The following is a 22,393-nucleotide window of genomic DNA, read 5'->3' as shown; positions in this document are numbered from 1 at the left end:
CATAGAATCATTGGGTTGGAAAAGGCGTCAGCAGATCCTCAAGTCCAACCCCAGGCTCAAAGCAGGACCTGCTCCAACTCAGTCATTCCCATCAGGGCTTCATCAGTCACTCTGTTAACTCAATCTGACCCCAAAGAGCAAGGCCCACATTTCAGAGCAGAGATTTTTGGCATACCGCTGCTGCTCTTAGAATGAGTGTCGCAGTGTGAGGCCAGACTCCTTTTACAGGAGAGGAAAGGGTTGATTGCAAGAGCCCTTTAAATAACGGCCACTAAGGGTGAATTTTTAACCCCACTGAAAATGGTTGCAAAACTCTCACTGACTTAAAAGAAGCCAGGATTTCACTGAATGGGTTTATGCTGCAACACGTGCCTTCTCTGTTCATGTTATTGTCTCGCCTGCGTCTGTCTATGGCTCCCAGGACCTGAAGTTGTGTCCATGTGCTAGGGAGAAAGGTCTAGCTTTCTCCTCTGGTGATCCATCTTGGCCAGCCTCCTTGCCTGGCTTTCATTGTTCCTAATCACAAGCTTTATACCTTGAGTGGGAAAAAAGGCTGGTTTGCTGAGAAGGGAAGTGCTAGTTCCCCATGTGCCATTAATGCTGCAAACCCCTCCCACTGTTCTCCAAACGAATTGAGATGACCTTGCATAGAGCGCAAATCCCCACCCCATCATTTAGGAACAGACAAGACCATCTTTTAGTCACCCTCTAGAGTGGACTGACATGGTGATGAGGGACAAACTATACTTAAACGGAAGAGGCAGGGTTGTTGGAGCAAGGCCCATTCCAGGAGATTAGCAAGGCCACATGGATGATGTAATATATTTTATTGGACCAACTTCTGATGGTGAGAAAGACAAGCTCTCAGAGCTAGCAGAGGAGGGGTGGGGAACCTTTTTGGATCAGGGTCCATGGATCCACAGAAAAATCAGTTGGGGGCCACAGAAGGGAGAAGAACAAAAATGTCACTGACCATAGACTATGGGGTAGAAGGAGGGTGTGGGGTCTGGGCAGATGGGGGAGGAGGGTTTGGGGTGGGGGATCTGGGAGGGAGGGGTCAGGGTGGAGAGTGCAGGAAGTGGGTGGGAGTGGGCATCTGGATGGAAGGGGGGCAGGGGAGCTGTGTGGGGACAGGGGATCTGGATATGAGGGTGCACTTACCTTTGCAGCACCCCCCCCAGACACACATGGCTCTGTGCCCCCTCCCCTGCTACTCCCAGGCACCACCCTTCCAGCCAATCAGAGCTGCAGCAGGAGGCCTCCAGACAGGCTACTGAGGAAGCCGCTGCTCTCTCTCCCTTCCCCCAGCCAGGGGAACAGCAGCAATTGGCAGCAGAGCCTGGAGCCTTTTCCTGCCCCCAGGCCTCCGCCAGAGCCTGTGGTCTGGATCCTGAGCCAGCCAGCAAGGCTCAGGGCTCCAAACCCTCCACCCTGCTGCAGGCCAGATTCTACGGAGGGGAACCCTGAGCCATGGGCCAGATCTCGACTGCAGGCTGAGAGTTCCTCACCCCTGTGGTACAGCATTAGTACAGATAGCTGAAACTAGGGAATGGACACAAGGGAGTTCATGTAGCTACAGCTAGTGGTGATGGGGACAGGAAAAAAAAACAGAAATACTGTTGTTCTGCATCATTAGATGTACAGGCCTCTGAGTGCAATCAGTTAGAATCGAGCTTAAAATCTGATGGATTGGTACAGTCCTGGTAGCAGAGGATTTGGGTGCATACGTAACCCCTGAGACACTTAGGCCATGTACTAGCAAGAGTGAAGTCACTGCTCTGCAGCCTGGGCTAAAAGGCTGTTGGCATATAGCTCATGTGGCGGAATGCAAAGCTTCAGCCCCTAGGATCACAGGTTTAATCCCTCCTATAGACAACCTGGGTCAGTCAGTATTACCCTTGTGTTATTGTATACCTAAATGCCCTTTAGAGAGGGCAGTTGATCATTTCAGGACTGTGCACCAGCCATCCAGTTCCTCTACCCATCATAAAAGCTGCAGATGTGTGTCTCAGTTTAATCACAGCAGCATGAAAGCAAAAGTGCACATAAATTTCCAAGCTCTAGAGGCTTCAAGAAAAGCGAAAGAACACTTCTCCCCAGCTCAAGCACTCACTTCCACCAAGTGCTCCCAAAATTAGATTCCACTGTATAGTTTCCTTGAGAGAAAACAGTCTGAACCTTGTTAAATAAGAGCCTTTTTTCGGAAATTATCCATTAACTCAGTGCACAGGATCCTGGCTACTTGAAACCCAGTGCTGCTTTCTGGTCAACCATGTACAGCCTATGTGGGTATGTATATCACTAGACGTGATTTACAGAGTCTGATGGCTTACACTAGCAACAGCACTGAAATGCCACATCAGCATGTCCTAGTCAACATGCCTGACTTCTGTGCAGCCTTCACTACTTAGTACTTTCACTATTACTCATCTTTATCGAGCAAAAGGACAGGTAGGGTTTCTTTGCACAGAGGTGACCCACCTTCAATCTACAGGGGAAAGGTTTTTTCCAGGGTACTTAATCTGTTCTTATTTCATTTTTCCTGAACAACACATTACCCAGACTGGGGGCAAGGAAGAGATCCAATGCATTAAAATGGTTGTGTCTGTACAGCACACTGGTTTTATGTCTGGGATGGACCCACATCTCCAGCTTTAAATACCTTGGTAGCTATGCCATTAGGGGAATATGTGCTCTAGGAAGGGTTTTCTAGAGACCCTCCATTTAGGTATCAAAAAAGAACTGCCCAGATTCCCAGGCAAACTCAGCATTCAGTGGTTCCCACTGAGGGTGCTGGAGAATGCCCCAATCTCATAAAGAGCCACGTGAGTATCTGTGTACTAAGCACTCTTGAAAAGCTTGGATCTTCATTCACATCCCTTCTCAAGAGCAGAGTGTTTCCAAAAATGTGGCCGAACCGGTGATGGTTATGTTTGAAAATCTGCCCTGTATGTGTTCTGGGCATGCAGAGGTTTACAATGAAGAAGGACTTACTGTAGAAGTGACTGTCCGCCCAAAACCCAGCTGGGCTTATCCAAATCTTTCATCTTTCTGTATATATGTACATCCATTTCTGCAATAAATGGTCCTATTATTTTAGTAGTTAGGTTTGGGGACAGATGTTATTGACCTTTCAGTACACACACAGAACTTCCTTTAATTCTCCAGGTGCTTTGTTGTGCTGGCCAGAGGATTGAAGGCAACACTCCATTTTCTACTGCCAATTGTCCACTTCCCCTCCCAAAAGGCTCCTCTGCTTTGCCCACGCTTCTGTGGATCACCAGAAATGGAAGCCTGCACATCATAAATTTTCTGGCCAGAGGGGACCAAGCCAGTTACTTAGCATGACTCCCTACAAAACATATCACCAGCCAATACCTGGAGGATCACTGTGTTAACTTTAATGGGTGCTGTCCATGCCCCACTGTAGAACAGGAATAGAACTTTTCTAGCTGAAGATGTCAAAGAGCATGAACATGCTGACTGTTTACAGAGGCTTCTCCCTGCCAGTACAACCAGAGGCCCCAGTTACCAGGAATAAAATCTTTGCCTTTTGGCGTGGAACTGAAGAACACATACAGGGCATGGGGAGAACAATAATCCTGGAAACAGAATCTCTCTTCACCACATCAGCTTTCTCTTGCCTTGTTTTCAGAGACCTGTTCATGCCCCTCAACCCCTGTCAAGTGACTATTTATGATTAAAGTTGGTGTCCTTTATGAGCAAGGAGAATATTGAATGTAGCCAGCAGTTCTGGGCTACCCTGTGCTTGTTTGTGACCGATTGTCCACTGGGAGATGAATGCACTGGAGACTAGCTCTTCATCAGCCTTCCCATGGCATATTGCCCTCCTTCCCACCCCATGTATTTCAACAGCTTGCAATTAGCACCAGCAGTCCCACTGTAGGCTTGTTTCTCACAGTCCATAGCGTGTGCCAAACAGTGCACCGAGACCGTCGTCTAGATCTTGGAAAGGAAGTCCGGAAAGGAATTCACCAGCTGAGCAGAGGTTTGGCACGCAAAAGTGTTGTGGATGAACAACAACGGCTATGCTGACTATCAATATTATGTGTACAAACTTATTTTTAATTATTTTTTAGTTTTGCCCTGACATTAGAGAGAACGAAACCAAACTCATTTCTCACCTCAGCAAAGAAATAATAAAAATAATAATTAATAATCATCTGACCGACCGGCAGCATTTGTTGGCTTTGATCATGGCAAAGGCCTCCCATAAAGAAATGCAACAAGGGAACAACCCAAGAGCTCCCCCTAGCTGTACTGAATTCAAGTTTTAGAAACCACTCTGGAGAGAGTCCCAGAGCTGCCTAGGGTCCCTTGACGTTGCCAGGCCGGGCGGCCAGACTTGCATAGTAAGCACACTGAGAGGGGTCACACTGTCCATTGGCTCCTGGAGGTCCCTGTGGGCCCATGAGACCTGGCACTCCAGCTTCTCCTTGGGGACCAGGTGCTCCTGGCATCCCATCTTTGCCATAGCCAGGCTCTCCTGGGAGGCCTGTAACAAAAGCAGAAGGCCATTACTCCCAGGGCTGATGCAGCAATGTACACCAAAGGAGCAGGGCCTGGCAGCCATGCTGGGATCTGGAGGTGAACGTTGGCCTAGTATGAGGTCTTTGGCTCAGGCCTATTTCTCCAGGCCAGGCCCAGGCTGAGGTTTTCCCGCACCTGTGGCTCATAGCAACGCTCATGTGCCTCCCTGGACATCTCCCCATTTTGCAGTCCCATGTACACTGGAGTAAATTGTGCTATTAAGAAACAACCCACCTGGAATTCCTGGAGGACCAATTTCACCTCTCTGGCCAACACCAGGATCTCCTCTGTCACCCTTCACACCTCTTTCACCTGCAGGAGAAAACCCAGCCAGGTTAGCGTGATCTGCACAGCCAAAAGTGGGTCCTGATGCTGACTGGAGCCATGAGGCCCCACTTCAGTACAAGTATTACCCTGAGAGACACTGTGCGGTGCAGAGTGCTGCTGCTGCTGTGTGAGCGTGTTGGGTCCCCTGCTCCTAGCTGACAGATGATATGGCTGGGACGAACGCACCTACCTGACTCAGGCTGTGACTGGCCCTGGAGTGGCCAGAGAGCCCCAGGGGCCTCTCCTGCATTCTTTGAAGGCCTTGTACAAAGGTCAGTTACTTTCACCATTCAGCTGCTTGGGCAGGCCCGGGACTGCTCCTGACATGTGTTCTTGGGGGCTCCTTGTCTCACGTGAAATGCGGCCAAGAGATGGATAGGAAGGGCAGTGATCCAGCTCATCATCTAGCAGGGCTGTAAAGTCGGCCAGCTCCAACAGACGAGCGCCCTGACTAATGCCAACAGGCTCCTTTCCCAGTGCCAGCGGCTGAAACAGCACAAAGCAGCCTGGGGCGTGGGAGGTGTGGCCACTTTTAAAAAAGTGCAGCCTGGGGTGCAAATTGGTCATGTCACAGCAACGTGAGGTTCACAGCCCAGCCTAGGCATGCAGGACCCAATGCTGCAGTTTGCTGAGGGCTCAGGGCCTGCTCCAGCAGAGCATGTAAGCACACACTTCACTTCACACATAGGGATTGCCCTACTAGCATTTATGAGAGGACTCAGAAGGTTTACGCTGCTCAGGTTGTTAAGTGTTTGCCTGGATCAGGGACGAAGTGGGGTCCAGACGGACCCTTGCAGGGTCCAGCCATTGTTTATCTAACCTAAGGGTATACAGAGAGCTAGTGTGTGACAAGCTGGGGTGCCAACCCACAGTGCTCCAGTGCATAGGGCCCAAATAGCCAGGTTCACCCTGCAACTGTGCAGGAAGAATTCCAGGGAGCACTTTGTCCCACTGCTGCTTCATTGTACTGACCACTTCAGCACCATCTTCGAGCAGTAGCATGACACCGCAAATTGGCTGGGATAATTAAATGGGGGCTGGCAGCAAGATGCATTTTACACCAAACTCTTACTAGTTATTCCTCAATCAGAAATGTTTCCGGGACCATAATATGTGAAATAAAGCAAAGAGACCTCTGTAAATACTGAAAAATGAATGTCTGTTTCTAAAATCAGCAGATTTAAAAACTTGCTGCTCCATCTCCCCCTGCTACAGACTATAGGAACCTCTGTGGGCTCAGAGCACAAGGGTTTGGGACAAGTATCTCTCAGCAGCCAGGCTTCCCCAGTATGCACTAGGATTCACTCACCTTTTGGACCCACTGGTCCTGATGGCCCTTCAGAACCTGTCTGTCCAGGCCGGCCTGGTTCTCCTGGAGGGCCAGGTCTTCCTGGGAGTCCATCTTTACCGGGAGGCCCTGGAGGCCCTGGCCTGCCTTGCGGTGCTTTCACTTGTGCTGGCTGCATCTGAGCCATGAGGTAGGCTAGTTTTGCTGAGGTCAGAGACAGAGATGGTTTTGTTAGGTTAGTAGGTCAATACTCTGAGAGACACAGAACCAAGAGATCACAGGCAACAAGGCCAAAGTAAGACCATGTTTTTCCAGCCAATCTCTCACTACTTAACAGGCTACGTAACCTGGCTTTCCCATGCAGTCCTTCAGCACCAGCCAAGAGGATGCACCTCCCAAGCCCTAGATCAGTTTATCCGACTACCCCGTTGCCCCTGCAGGTAAGAACTTTTTCTGAGTCCCAGTCTTTTTCTTCCTCAGCCCCCTTGCATGTCTCCTTGTCCTACTAGCTTCCAGGACTGGTTATTTCCTTTCCTTTAGCTGCCTTGTTCCTTGGCCAGCATTCTGGAAAAGCTGGGTTCATGACATCATAGTTATTCCCCTGGCAACAAGCCATGATGTAATGAGCACAGGCTTTGTGCCCAAGAGGGGAGAGGGAGAACATGGGCTGGGATGGATAAAGCCCTTGAACTAATACAAGCATCTCCAATCACAGCAACTAGAAGAACGATGTCCAAGGTCATTTTATTTCACCAGTTCCATTTTCCCAAGTTGCTTCCATCGCAAAATTGTCCTTCCACAGTTAGGAAAGGGAGGAGGGGCAACAAATCACATGCATTGGGGTAGCATAAAGCACCTTCTAGCTCTTCAGACATGTGGTGGCTTGCTTGGTGTCAACACTTACCATCTAGCTGCTTTCCTAATTCCTCTTGGATGAGCCTTCTCAGGGTCTCCAGTGAGGGAGAGTCCCCCTGAAAAGAAGAGCAAGAGCATGGGGATAGTCACAGCAAGAATGGCAAACAAAACCCTTCATCTGGGGGTTATTAGAGAAGCTACGGGAAGCTAGAGTCACTTCCGTGGGCAGAGCTGCCAGTGCTGAAGAGTCCATCTATGTGGAGAGCACATAGGCACATAATCCACCTAGAATTTGCACCCTACTGAGAAGCTCAGGACTGGATTCCTTGGTTCAATGCATCTCCAGGACAACATCCACCACCAGAAGTATAGTAACGGAGAGGAAGCCGTGCTAGTCTATACACTATCAAAACAAAAAGCATTCAAGTAGCACTTTAAAGACTAGCAAAATAGTTTATTAGGTGAGCTTTCGTGGGACAGACCCACTTCTTCAGACCATCTTGGTCTTCATCTTCAGAAGTGGGTCTGTCCCACGAAACCTCACCTAATAAACTATTTTGCTAGTCTTTAAAGTGCTACTTGACTGCTTTTTGTTTTGACACCAGAAGTATGTGATGGAGATTAAAGTTACCCTACCCTAGTGGGATCCATCAGGAATACCACAGTGAAGATACTGCCACCTTTCCAAATGTGAATCTCCCTACAGAAGGAGGTGCTGGATAGGCATGTGCTATGCTTCCTGCACCCGTGGGGGCAACCAAACTCACTATCTAGAGGTGTGTGGAATAGCGCTTAACACAGAATGTGCAGCATCAGATACAAAGTACAGCACCGATTTGATTGCTGGCCAGATGAAATTTGAAAGAGATTTCCAAATTGTATTGAGTGAATAATTTTGTACTACCAGCCTAAATTGCCCTGTAGAGTTCTAACTGTATGGCACTGCCTTTTTTCCCTTCCTGTCCTCAGATGTCCCCTATAATCTTTTTCATCCATGTGTGGATTTTTTTCATCCATGGGCAGAACAATTTTATGTGCATGAGGCATGTGTGAATGTGCACCACGAGGAGAAACACAAAAGCTAGCTGAGGGCACTCTGTTAATCAGCTGTACATAAGTTGAATCTCTCCTCAGCAGCTGCACAAGTACACAACTTAGGCTTGGTCTGGACTAGGCAGGTAAGTTGATTGCAGATCCAAATTCTAGCTACAGCAATTGAATAGCTGGAATTGAATTATCTGAAATCAACTTACTTGGACATCTGCACAGGGGGAGGTTAATGGGAGAAACTGTCCCACTGACCTCCCTTACTCCTTACAGTAGTGGGGAGTACAATTGCCCACTGCCAACCCCAGATAGTTCCATTTCATGCATCTCTGCCAGACGTGCAAAATCAAATTCTGGAAGATCAGCTCTGAATGAGTTGATCTTCCTTATAGTATAAACGAACCCTCACAAGAAATATTGCTGTCCCCTTCTCTTTTGTGCTGGTGAAGTGTGTCATTCAACAGCTCTGGAGGTATTTAAGGGTCAACACCATATAATCTGAGCTGTCCATCAGTTTTCTTTAAAAAATGTTTAGGATCCCCCTGAAAGGAAAGTTCTTGGTCTCCATTACCGATTGTAGAACACATTAAATATTTCTAAAATTCAACTATCGCATGTTATTGCAATTTTAATTAAAAATTGCTTGCCCAAATATGGGCAACTTGGTCCCTTTTTCTGCCTATCTCCAGCCACAAATGTAGCAAAAGGTAAAGACTTTGTCTACCAATGTCAATAGAAATGACCTCTTTACAATCACCAGATGCTTGGAAGGTCTCTTCCTGATCAATTCAGAAAATATTTTTCAAAGTTTAGAGATCACTTCCTAAACCCCAAAAATGAATTTTGTGGATTTTTCTGTTAAGGATTTTTTAAAAAGTTCATTACTTTTAGTTGCTTCCATTATTTAGAACTTAGTACTGTATTCCATCATCAGGCACAAGGACATGGGTGGCAAAGGAGGTGATTGCCCTGGGGCCCAGTGTTTTACAGTGATGGTAGCCAGAGCTCTGAAGACCTCTGAAACACCAGTGCCTCACCACATGGCTTTGAAGAAGGGTCAGTGCTACGATCAGGGTGGTGCTGAGGGCTCACTGCCCTACGCCCTACTCCTTTGACCCTAGGTCCCTCCTTTTCTGAGGATGCAGAGCCAGGCTCCCTTCCAACCTTGCCCCCGGGCCCATGGTGACTGTCTGCCGTGCTGTTCAGCATGTGTCTTCCCTGTCGTTGGGCAATAAAAATGTGCTTTCTCTCAAATGTACCTGTTCTTTACATCAGGAAATATTTTGCTTTTAATTCCTGTGAGGTAAAAGCCTCAAGGCAGAATTAATTTCTCAAAACATTGTGTCTGTTTTTACTAGTATAAAATATTTGCCCTCATTCTTCTAAACACTCAGCCTGCAGGCACTTTAAATTAGTGTTTTTTGTTACAGAGAACCAATTATTCAGATACAATATAAGCTCATGAATTTTTATGAGCCACTTCCAGTAATAGATCCAGGAATATATCAAGGATCCCTATAGTACAATATCCTCTGTTGTATTTAGATGGTATGTGTGAGCCAAAGGTGTTAACATAACCCAGATACTGTTCAGATTTTAGAGAACAACATGAAGTCTTGTGACACCTTATAGACTAACAGATGTTCTGGATGCATCTGATGAAGCGGGTCTTGGCCCACAAAAGCTTATGCTCCAAAATATCTGTTAGTCTATAAGGTGCCACAAGACTTCTTGTTGTTCTTGAAGCTACAGACTAACACAGCTACCTCTCTAATACTTGTTCAGATTTTGTGATTTGATATACAGAGACCACAAGCCTGCTTAGTACCACGTTATACACACCAGTTAAAATCCTTTTCACCTTTTACTAAAGCCACAGAAAAGAAGCAAAACCAGTTACAGTATTTGAAATACAAAATATTAAATCAGGCTTTCATTTTAACAACAGCTCTTGTTCCCTTTACCTGATGTTGACTTTCACCTGCAGTCTCAGTGCTGGAAAAGACTGTGTGCTGTGCTTGTGTTACCAGCCATGCCAGGACCTGGCTAACTTGTACCTGCACCAGGCTATTCGAAGACATTACTTGTAGTGGCTTCTTTCTGGTTACAGGGCTTATAGCAGGGTTGTGAACTACACAGTCTGAGCCAGCAAGGCCAGACTCTTATTAGCCAGAAGGAAAAGGCAATGAGAGATAGGAAAGAGAAGAAATAAGTTAGGGAATGAAAAGAGCACACATTGCTAGCATGGCAGGGTAAACTCAGGCTCTATGCCGGCAGCTATGTAATAATGTGAGGCTGTGAGCGTGCCATTAGGGGAGTGTTTCTATGAAATTCTTTGGAAGCTCACGGCTGTCACTCTTACCCTGGGCCCAGGGAAGCCTGGCTGTCCTGGGGGCCCTGGTGGTCCAGCTCGTCCACTGTCTCCTGGAGGTCCTTGGGGACCCATCAATCCAGTGTGGCCTTTGTGGCCAGGTATGCCAGGATCCCCAGGTGGGCCTTTCTCTCCCTGTGGGCCTTTGTCACCTTTGACGCCAGGATCGCCCTATTAGACAGAACCAGCATATCAATACAGAGAAGCACATTTCCCTTCTTCCACTCCCCAATGGAACACAGCATGGCTACTGGGCAGAGTGGAGCACTCCTGACAGTAGAAATGGGCAAAGATGCTGAGTAAAGCTGCAGATATTCTGCAAAGTATTAATTGATGGGGTAGCCCAGGGCATCCTTATAGACCTCTATGGGCTGCACTTGGGCCACCACCATCTAACTTTTATTTTTACTTTAGCGCAAATGAGTAAGGCCGATCACACTTCCCAACACACCCTGTCTCCTTTGGGTCCATGGTCACCTGGTTTCCCAGCAGCACCCTGTAATGAAATAAGAGGTATGAGCATACAAGAGCTTTTCGTGTAGGGTATTAATGACAGTCTGCTTCCCCAGGATGGCACCCAGGCTCTCAGGAAAATGAAAGCCTGTAAACTCCAAAAGTCCCTGCATGCCCCAGATTTATGTATTGCTTTCAAAGCAGTAGCTCAGGAAGCAACTAATGCTACCCCAGCACACATGGGTGAGATAAACCCTGAACCGAGATATTACTAGGGCTCTGCAAGTGATGGGAACAGAACTCACCTCTTTTCCAGGAGACCCCTTCTCTCCTGAGTCTCCCTAAGAGACAAAGAAAGCACATAATATGCTGCACTCACAACATCACAACCACGTGGGCACTCTGAAGTGAGCCACAACCAACCCATTCCCATTCTTATCTCAGAAGTGAGATGGTTTCGCTTGCACTCTCTGGAATAGATAATATTGAGTTGAGCAGAAAATAATACAAATTATTTATCCTTGGATTTCTGACACTCTGGTGCCAAGTGTCATATTCCAGGCTGGTGAGCCAGGAATGAGATAAGTCAGCACTAATGAAAGGGAGGTTCCTATGGTCAAAGTGCAATCTCCAAATGTACTGCAGCCATGTGAATGTTCCTGAATGTGGTGACAGTCAATAATTCCTACAGGGCAAGAAAACAGGGATGTATAGTTAACAGGGGGTTGCTGCTATATAGTTCACTTTGATTCTGAATGTTTCAAGAGTCTCTGTTATGTTTTGTTGTGCTACTTTACTGACTTCTTGGACAGTTCAACTGGATTTCAATGAAGCACTCCCCATTTACCACTCTTTTCTCTTCTGTAGGTAATTCAGAAACACTGAGACCACTGATAGGGACAAGCGAAGTCTGCTCTACACCTTAGCAGAAACATTTCTAAGGCTGATGGACCCTGGTTATCAGCAGGTGGGATTAATCCTGCAATGTTAGGGGCTAAAGCCACATTCCTCTATCACATAAGCTAAAAGCCAGCTGACTCAACAGCTAAGGTGGTAGAGCACATTTCACTCTTCTTTGGCAGCAGTCTCAGTGCCTCTGGGTTATACGTATATACTATACCACAGGAAAGAAAGCACTACCATTTCTCCATTTTAGTATTCACTGCAGGATCTAACACAACAACACTAAAGCATGGGACTTAAAAGGCAACCCGACTAGAACACCGGCCATGGCTAAATTCTGACCACATTCTCTCATAACTAAGGGAAATAGAAAGGTATTTGTGTGTAACATCCATATGTCAAATCATGTGTAGACCTACAACCCTTGAAGTACCCCCTCCCCCCACTTACATTTAAAGTGTTTTGGTGTTTGTGTCTGTAATTGCGATACCTCTGATAAAATGGAAGCACATATAATCAATCGCACACGCATGTGGTATATTTATTACTTATCAGTGCAATCACTGACCAGCCCAGCCAAAACCAGGATTTCCTCCAATATTTCAAAACTCCATAGCAACTTTAAACAGCTACTTTAAGTGTTTAAAACAAACTTCCAAGGGAAAATGTTCCTTCCCCCTCCTACCTTCCACTCAAAACCAGCTCCAGCTTGAGACTCAGGCAAGGGGAGATTCAGTCCTGTGCTAGTGTCGTTAAGGTTTTACAGTCTGTTACCCTATTTCACTGCACGGCTGGAAAGAAGAACATTAACTATCCAGGGAGGGGAGAATCCCAGTTTCTTAGTGGGCTGAGACACTTGCCTCTAGAGCTGGAAGGGTCCAAGATCATGGATTTTAAGGGTGCGATACTTTTATGTACAGAAAAAGCTGTTAAATCACTTCAGGAGACATTCTAAAGATCAGTTGTAATGTACCTCTACTGCTGAGCTTAGACAGTTGGTCTTGGGTAACAAGAGAGTTTGATTTTAAGAATGAATTCAAGAAATAGTCTGAATATTCTCAATTGCTCTAACATATTTCTGATGTAGCTGTACGATAACACCTCTGGCCCATGCAGAATGCTCTAGTGAGTAATGTGACTACCCTAAACTCACATTGTGCAAAGCATGTAAACTGCTCCTTCATGAATGCCACATCCATATTCAGGGCCTCAGGACAGGTGTCTTTGCTACAAATGACATAATCCTCCTTTAGGCTATGGAAGCAGACACAGTTTTCTCTGGAAATAATAGACAGGGCTCCTTGGAATAGAAAGGGGGTACTGGGGGAGTTATCAGGATACACCAGGCTCTGGTCTGTGTTTTCGACAAAGCGACATTTTGTCTTTCCCTCCTCCACATTCAAGAGTCAAACCCAGGAAGTGGATGAACAGTGAGCACTGTGCATCCCCAAATGAATACTTACTGGAGGGCCTCGTGGCCCAATGAAGCCTGGAAGTCCAGGGCTGCCATTTTCTCCTTTGTTTCCTTTTGGGCCCTTCAAAAACAAAGAGAAACAGACAAGAGGAACTCCTTCTCCCATCACCATTTACAGAGAGACCTGAATCCTCATCTTCCTCTCCTATTTGTTCTTAAAGCACAGATTCTGAGACATTGAGGTTGTCACACAAAGCAGGGAGGAAGGTGTAAGAACAGAAAATATAAATACCACAAATTACCTCTCTCCTGTCATTTCTATTCTTGGAAGCTATAACATTTGAAAAACAAAGGAGGCATAGTTGAATTGAGGGAGAGGCTCTGACTCCTCAGCTCTGTCTACACGGCGGATATTATTTTGGTATATGGCCATTTTCTGAAATAGCTGCCCATGTCTAAGAAATGCCCATTGTCTCAAAACAGCTTTTGAGGTAGCAGGCACGCTATTCCAGCATCCTTGTGTAGTACCCAGAGGCACTGAGACCTCATCTGGGGTGAGTGAAGTCTTTGCTCTACAGCCTTGGCTGAGAGGCAGCTGGCCTTTTGCTCATGTGGCAGAGTGCAGGGCTTTAGATCCTATGGTTGCAGGTTCTATCCCTGGGGCCAGCAGCCCAGGTCTGTCAGCTGTTACAACTGGTGTATTGGCTGGAAAGAACTGCTGGAAGATCTTAGAAGCTTGGGATGCACTTCCTCAGCCCAGGAAAGCATGTAGGACACTGAGACCTCATCTAGGGTGAGTGAAGTCTCAGCTGTACAGTCATGGTTGAGAGCTAGCTGGTCTTTAGCTCATGTGATAGTGTGCAGAGCTTTAGACCTTCTGATCACAGGTTCTATTCCCAGGTCTGTCAGCATTATACTTGTGTACCTCATCACAGGAGGAATACAAGGATGCCTCAGAATAGTGCTTTATTTGACATGTGGCACCATTTAAACAGTGCTACATGCTGAAATAGCCTATTTTGAAGTCTACTCAAAATAAGCTACAAATGTGCACAGTACAAATGGCTTAACTTATTTTGAGGTTAGGGTGCCATGTAGACATAGCTCTATTGGTTACACCATTGGCTTTTGTGTGAACCTAAAATCTTAGGGAGTCACCACATCCAGATGGAGGAGCCCCAGTGGCCAAAGAGGGAACTGGCCTGCATTTCATTAGAACTAATAAGTACAATGATTTCCAGAGCAACAGAAGGAAAAGCCTCTTCAGCAGCTGTCTAACACCTCAACGATGGCATGCTAGTCTCACATTCAAGCTTCACCTGTGAGGTCTGTCGCCTTCTATGATCTTGCTTTAAGCCGTTGTGTGCCGTTTCCCAGAATGCTTTGGGTGAGTTGCTTTAATGTTACTCCTCCATCTCTGCAGAGGCTGTTGCCAGCTCTGCAGGCCACTCAGCCTCTGTGTCACACTCAGTGGGGTCTGACCATTTCCCTCCTGGCAGGCCATTGACTGGGCAGGAGGACATATAACTCATCGCTGTGCTGGGTTATAAATTACCACTGTAATGGTCTCAATGTCCCTGGCTTGCTCTGGGAGTGCACGACTGTGGTACTTACTGGGTTACCTGCAGGGCCGGCTTCCCCTGGGGGGCCAGGTGAGCCATTCTTGCCCTGAATTGAGGAGAAAAAGAACAGACAAGAAATCAAAAAGATGCAACTCTGAGCTTCTTTGTAACACCACATTTTGCCCAGGCAGTGCAGGCTCTTTCCCAGAAAGAACAACAAGAAGTCCTGTGGCACCTTATAGACTAACAGATAATTTGGAACATAAGCTTTCATGGGCAAAGACCCACTTCCTCAAATGACCCAGCACATCCTCCATCAGATGACAAAGCAGGTCTTTGCCCACAAAAGCTTATGCTCCAAAATATCTGTTAGTCTACAAGGTGCCACAGGACTTCTTGTTGTTTTTGAAGATACAGACTAACACAGCTACCTCTCTCATGCTTTTCCAGAAAGGTCTTCCCAACTGCTTCCAGGACACTGGCATCCAGACTCTAACATGATGCCCTGACACTGTGGTGATGGGCGTGTTAGAGAACTCAGGGTAAGTGGCCAGATGCAACCCTTAGCCTAATTAGGACAGAATTCTGTAGCAGTTAATATTAATTATCTAATGGCTAAAGACGAATAAAAAGTTAAACAGAAAGTACAAATCCTTCATTGGTGATAACAATATGTCTCCACTGTGAAGCATGTGAAAACCTGCCAATCTTGAAGAACAGCGAAGAACAGATGAAGAAAGCTTATCTGAAACCTCTCATCCTAGGTCCCTGGTATTCGGACTTCACAAATTACAAGTCCAATTCTTCTCTGAGCTCAACATGTAAATACTTGTCCCTGACTTTCTCCACTCCAGGATCACTTTGGCCACCGCTGGAAAGCAGCCAGTGCTGGACTAAAATGCAGCAGCCTTTTAACAGTGTGCACCACAATGGCACTTGAGTTAGTTCAGGATGGAGGACAAGAAAATCTTCTCTTAACTTTTCTCAGTCATCATGGAGAGGTCCCGGGGGAGCAAAATGTAAGAGCACAGATAAGGGTTTGGCCTCTGCTCTTTCAAAAAGTTCAAAGTGTCAAAAACTGCCAAATCAAACCCCCGTCCCCTACCCCCTATTGGTTTGGATCAATCAAAACATTCTGATTCAATGTTATCCTGTTTCCCTGTTTTAGTGTACATTTAGTAATATTTGGAAATGAAAAGTTTCAATTTACGCCCCCCTCCCTGACTTTCTGGTTCCACAAGACATTTCGACAACCAAATCATGTTGTCTTGCTAAACGTTTTCCAAGTCAGCTGTTTCATCACGTGAAATTTGCACTTCAGTGACTAAATGAGCATCTTACAGTGGAAAAAAAAATAGGTCATGGAGAAATCCCCGACCAGCCCTACTTGGCGCCTTAGTTTCACATGTCCCCCGACAGAAGTGCCATCCTGAGGGAGTAAAGAGAGTCCTCTCCCCTTTTGAGAGAAGTAATAGAGAGAATGAGTGAGAGACTGGGCTCCCAGTCCCATTTCTGATGGCACAGAGGGGACACAGAATTGCCCCCAGAGGACAGCAGGACATTTTCCCTCACATGGAGGGAATCCCGAGGTATACAACTGGATTGCTGGATTGGGTTTTACCACACATAATCCCTCATTCAGGCACAGATGGCACAGAAAGCAGGCATAAGGAGGGGACAGAATCAGAGCACAATACATCCCAGTGACCCTCAGCCAAAAAAAGTGGTATTTGGGAAGCCCATCTAGCCAATGTATTTTAGAGCAGCCCTCAAGTTGCTCTAGGTTAAGCCTAAGGCTGTTTCAGATCCTGGCTGACTCCAAAACCAGGAGAATCAAAAGGCAGCTCAGAGTTCATCCAGACCTGGAGATCTGGGTCTCCATCTAAAATCCCGGCATTCTGCATGGTCATTGGCACGCAAAAGAAGATGGAGCTCCCAACAAGAGAACAACTCAGGGCTTCAGTTCTACGTAGGGGATATTTACACTGGCAGCTGTCAAGAAATGAGAATCCTCTTTGAATAATTCATCAAGCAGGAAATGAAGGGGAGAGTCTATGAGCCAGGGGTCCTCATCTGGTTACATCCATCCGACTGGGATTTTCAGACTATGTTAGGGATAGAGGGGAGCTAGGCTTCAGGCAACCTTCCCAGCAGAGTTGGCCTGTAGCAAGCTATGTCACCTGACAGGTGGGGAGCATCAGTAGATCCCCTTTTAAACCCAGAGTCAGCAGCAATTCAGCAGCTGCTCAGTGCTCAAATCTCACAGCTGCTCCAAGTATTTGTCCATCGCTGTGATAGCTCCCACTTGTTCCCAGCCTTGATCCAGCCCTGCTCCTTTCTCCCTTCCAGCCTAGACTCACTCCAATAAACCCAGTCCTGACCCTCTGCAGAGATTCCTGACTTCTGATTCTGGCTCTGACTCCAGTTCCAACCACTAGTGCTCACTCTGGCTCCAACCAATGGGAACAGCTGCCCGGGTCCCTGTCTCTGACATCATTCACTAAAAATGGGAAAGTCTCACCACAGAGAGAATAAAGGACACTGGCACGTATGGGCTACGTCTACACATGAAGCCAACATCGAAATAGCTTATTTCGATGTAGCAACATCGAAATAGGCTATTTCGATGAATAACGTCTACACGTCCTCCAGGGCTGGCAACATCGATGTTCAACTTCGACGTTGCGCGGCACCACATCGAAATAGGCGCTGCGAGGGTACGTCTACACGCCAAAGTAGCACACATCGAAATAAGGGTGCCAGGCACAGCTGCAGACAGGGTCACAGGGTGGACTCAACAGCAAGCCGCTCCCTTAAAGGGCCCCTCCCAGACCCAGTTGCACTAAACAACACAAGATCCACAGAGCCGACAACTGGTTGCAGACCCTGTGCATGCAGCATGGATCCCCAGCTGCGGCAGCAGCAGCCAGAAGCCCTGGGCTAAGGGCTGCTGCCCACGGTGACCATAGAGTCCCACAGGGGCTGGAGAGAGAGCATCTCTCAACCCCCCAGCTGATGGCTGCCATGGAGGACCCGGCAATTTCGACGTTGCGGGACGCGGATCATCTACACGGTCCCTACTTCGACGTTGAACGTCGAAGTAGGGCGCTATTCCGATCCCCTCATGAGGTTAGCGACTTCGACGTCTCACCGCCTAACGTCGAAGTTAACTTCGAAATAGCGCCCGACGCATGTAGCCGCGACGGGCACTATTTCGAAGTTAGTGCCACTACTTCGAAGTAGCGTGCACGTGTAGACACAGCTATGGAGAGTCAGGCAGTTTGCAGTTCAGAAGAGATAATTAAGACTGGTCCCCAGCCTCTTCCGTGTAATGAAAATAGCTCATGCAAAGCGGCCCTCCTATTTGTTATTTGCTTATTTGCACTCAAAAGGAGATGTGAAGCACAAAAGGAACAAGAAGGACAATTGCTTTGCCCTTTCACAGACTCACCCTTAGCCTCTCCAAAGGTATTTGGCTCCTCTGAGACCTATGGTAATTTTATTTATTATGATTTTTCTCCTGGAGCCTTTTTATTTATTGCAAGTGCCGGGGCCAAGATGCATTAGCAAGTGTGGCTGACACTGAAGGGCATGCATAGAATGACAGGAGAAATTACAAAGCAGGTGCAAGGGCTCAGCATGTGTTACCTTGTCTCATCTAACCCCCTAAGCTCGCTGCTCCTAATGTGCTGGTGTTCCAATTCCTGGCATTGCAGCCTGAGTCAGCACATTGTTCTGATTATAGACGAGCTCTCAGAATCTTGGTTTCAGTAGCTTGCTTTCAAAAGGAGGAAAGAAACAGCTGTTTCTGCATCTCTTTACGGATATTCTCAGGTCTGGACAGTGTAGTTTGTATTTATATTTGGCAAGAGTTGATTTTTAAAATACAATATCAGAATAGTAGTGATTTATCAACCCTTCTTAGTCTGTGTCTACACTAGTGCCCCCATTTCGAAAGGGAATGCTAATGAGACACTTCAGAATATGCTTATGAGGCACTGCAATGAATATGCAGCACCTCATTAGTATAATGGCAGCCGTGGCACTTCGAAAGTGCCAGTTTTGATCATGCGCAGCTTGTCTACATGGGGTCCTTTTCGAAAGGACCCCGCACATTTCAAAGTCCCCTTATTCCTATTTGGTTATAAGAATGGGAATAAGGGGATTTTGAAGTATGCAGGGTCATTTCAAAAAGGACTCCATGTAGATGAGCCACGTGCGATCAAAAGCGGGACTTCTGAAGTGCCGCAGATGCATTATACTAATGAGGTGCTGCATATTCGTTGCAGCATGTCATTAGCATATCTCCAAGTGTCTCATTAGCATCCCCCTCTGAAAAGGGGGGTCTAGTGTAAACATAGCCCTAGTGACACTTCATGGAACTTTGTACGACATTTTTGCACAGAAAGCATGCTAAAAATGGGCTTTCTGCATGTTTTCAATAACAAGGAAGTATCTTCTCTCAAAAGTGTGTTCATTTCCACAAGAAAAACAGCTTATTCACTGGGGCTTTGGCCATACTTGCCCCTCCTTTCAGAGGGGCTATGGTAATGTGGCACTTCAGCTGATGCTAATGAGGAACTGCCATGAATATGCAGCCCCTCATTAGGTTAATTGCATCCACACGTGATTTGAAAATCCCGCTTTCGAAACACATGCCACCCATGTAGCCTGGGGCCTTTTGAAACGACCCCCTGATTTTGAAAGCCCCTTCTTCCCATTTGGTTTTGGGAAGAAGGGGCTTTCAAAATCAGGGGGTCATTTCAAGAGGCCCCCTGCTACCCAGGCGGCGTGCATTTCGAAAGCGGCACTTTTGAATCGTGCGCAGCTGCCATCATGCTAATGAGGTGCTGCATATTCATGGTAGTGCCTCATTAGCCTCTGCCAAAGTGCCACATTACCATAGGCCCTCCAAAAGGAGGGGCTAGTGTGGCCACAGCCTGGGATCATAGTCAGACTTCGGTGTGTCAGGCTGGAAGCTCGGAAGGAGGCGGCACCCAAAATTACTACTACTTTTGAAGTGCTTAAGAAGTCAAGTATCAGAGCCAAAATTAGAACTCAGGGACACCTGCCAGCCTGTTCAGAGCAAAAATGACTAGACCACTCTGCTTCTACAGAGCCACCTGTTCCTAGGCAGTGCTGGTCACCTTATGTCCCTGGCAACATCTCACAGCTCTTCCTTTTCTAAAGGAAGTGAAACATTTTGGACAGATGCCACCTGAGTTTTATCTTGGGATTCTGTTTCCCAGTCAGAACTCTGGATTCTGTGACACCCCTACCACTCAGAATTAATCCTTCAAAGGCTGCTTGTCTGGACAGGAAACTCACTGGCAGCCCTCTGAGTCCTCGAGGACCTTGGGGTCCTATGGGGCCTGTGTCACCCTGGAAGAGAAGAGAAATGCTTGTACTGAATCAAGAACACCAACACAAAGGCAATGAGATCACCATCAGAAAACAATGCACAGCTCTGGCTTGACTCCTACAGCTTGTGGAGAGGGATGAAAAATACAAAAGACTTCTGTGAAGAGCTTTTGGATATGAAGGAGTAAAGACTGGCAGACTGGATTTCAAAATGTGTCCATAAGGGAAGGCTGTTAGCCAGGGTATTTGCTGGTAGAGCTCAGGTCTGCAAAGGCCAGGGAGTCTGTCAGCCCTGCTGGTCTACTCTTCCCCTCAGGTGGCTCTAAGTCAGCAGCACAGTGGAGCTAAGACACGTTCCCTGCCTGCCTGATCTAGCTCTGGGACACTCTCGGAAGCAGTTGGCATGTCCCTACAGCTACTGGGGGCGACGGGTGGGTGTTTCTGCATGATGCCTCTGTCCTGAGTACCAACTTTGCAGCACCCATTGGCCAGGAAATGCAGCCAGTGGGAGCTGCGGGGGCAGTGCCTTTCCCCCTGCAGGGGCCACAGGGATGTGTCAGATGTTCCCAGCTGTAGTGTGGAATGACAGCATGCAGGCAGCCTACTTACCCCTCTGCACTGCTGACCTGGAGCCATCCAAGGTAAGAGCCACCCAGCCAGATCCCGGCCCCGAGCCCTGTCCTGCGCTTGGAAGCCCTCATCCCCAGCCCAGAGCCGCACCCCCTCCCACCTCCTAGTGCCCTGCCCCAGCCTCGGGAAGAGTGAGCAAGAGATGGAGTGGGGATGGAGTGAGCCAAGTAGGGCTTTGGAGAAGGGACAAGGCCTCCAGGCAGGGGCAGGGCATAGGGTGGGACAAGGGTACTTGTGTTTGTGCAAATAGACAGTTGGAAAGCCTAGAAGCACTGTGAGGGAGGGGGAGGAGGCTGTAAGGCAGGGAAGCGGGGGAGCAGGAAGAGGTGTGGTGGGTGCAGAGCCCTGGGAGAAGGGGTGGAGTGGGATGTGAGTGGGGGTTTGGGGGTCCACAATAATGTAAATTTGCTAAGGTTTGAGAATGGCTGGCTGCTTGACATGTTGTTGATATAGTCCGAAAATGGGACAGGCCAGATGTTTCTCTGGGACGGAATCACCCTCTTCCTTGACACAGCTCTGATCCCTGTTCTGCCAGACCTTTTCCTTTACTATTGTGTAGGATATACTCCACAGCTCAGCTGACAGCATCTCCCAGTGATGAGAAGGGGATGCAATGAAAACCATTTCCTGGGGAGCCATAGAGATGGCAGAAGAGCTCATGTGGCCCATCCTTCAGTGGCCTCTCTAGGACTGTACAGTTCCCACAGGATGTTCTGTTACTGCATTGACATGAATGATGTCCTAAGACATGCTTTTGCCACCCTGGCACCCTGTGAATAGTGCTTCACTCTGCAGGCAATCTCACGGATTCCACTTGGGCTATTTGTGGAGTAAGATGCTTCCCAGGATGAGAAGGTGAGACAGAATCAGGCCCAGGGGAACTAGGCAGAGTAAAGTATTGCTCAGTGGGAATAAAGTGGCAGAATCAGGCCCAAGTGAAACAGGGACATTGCATCTGCTGTACAATTCAGAAATCAGGATGGAAACAATGCAGTTCCTTCTAATATTCCCTCTAATATTCCAAAGACACAGCTAGTACGTAAGTGGCAGCAGATTGAGAAGGGACTGGGCCTCTCAAGTTCCTCTCCTGAGGAACATTGCCAGTATATCACCACAGTCATTCACCATCTAGTTGTTTTCCCAACTTTCTCATTTCCCGTGAAAAAATTTCCCCCTATCAAGGGACAGCTACAGCTTGCTACAGCTCCAAGAGTACACTTACATCCTTGCCCGGTGGACCCTCGCGACCAGCAGGACCAGTCACACCTGGTTCTCCCTGGAACATAGAGTAAAGGAAGTAGTGATGAATTCAGAGCACTGCACACATAATAGGTATGCTGGCTAGTGACGTGTCTCTGGGACATATAGGGATTCTGCAGGGCTGTTGAAGCCTCAACAGAGTAAGACCTGGTTGAAGAGGGTAGAGATTTAGATTGTCCTGCCTCTTGTTTTAATGCTGATGGGAGCAATAGGGTTACAGCTTGAAGAGCTGGTATAAAAATGTGTCAGGAGCAACTTCCAATGTGAGGCTGTGCAGCCCTTTCCAACAAGACCTTAGCTACTGAGAGTGCAGCACCTGAGAGGGCAAGTTACCCACTCAGAGAAACTCTTGTAGGGAGGAAGAGATGAGG

At 47.4% G+C, this 22,393-nt stretch overlaps 1 protein-coding gene across 1 annotated transcript in view; it reads right to left on the bottom strand.

Moving 5' to 3' along the window:
• Positions 1-3,393: 3,393 nt before the first annotated feature.
• Positions 3,394-22,393, bottom strand: part of COL22A1 (collagen type XXII alpha 1 chain) — a 263,941-nt gene continuing 244,941 nt past the window's right edge. The window contains exons 53-63 of the mRNA XM_074984490.1: positions 21,985-22,038; positions 20,100-20,153; positions 14,824-14,877; positions 13,259-13,330; positions 11,198-11,233; positions 10,891-10,935; positions 10,431-10,610; positions 7,071-7,137; positions 6,188-6,370; positions 4,786-4,863; positions 3,394-4,516 (exon numbers count right to left, since the gene is read on the bottom strand). Coding sequence (XP_074840591.1) covers positions 4,329-4,516; positions 4,786-4,863; positions 6,188-6,370; positions 7,071-7,137; positions 10,431-10,610; positions 10,891-10,935; positions 11,198-11,233; positions 13,259-13,330; positions 14,824-14,877; positions 20,100-20,153; positions 21,985-22,038 — 1,011 coding nt within the window. The 3' untranslated portion in view covers positions 3,394-4,328. The remainder of the gene's footprint in view (positions 4,517-4,785; positions 4,864-6,187; positions 6,371-7,070; positions 7,138-10,430; positions 10,611-10,890; positions 10,936-11,197; positions 11,234-13,258; positions 13,331-14,823; positions 14,878-20,099; positions 20,154-21,984; positions 22,039-22,393) is intronic.

This window comes from Carettochelys insculpta, chromosome 2, assembly GCF_033958435.1.
Source record: "Carettochelys insculpta isolate YL-2023 chromosome 2, ASM3395843v1, whole genome shotgun sequence".
NCBI classification, from domain to species: Eukaryota; Metazoa; Chordata; order Testudines; family Carettochelyidae; genus Carettochelys; species Carettochelys insculpta.
Note: the sequence above shows the minus strand (reverse complement) of the source record. Positions and strands in the feature narration are given on the sequence as shown.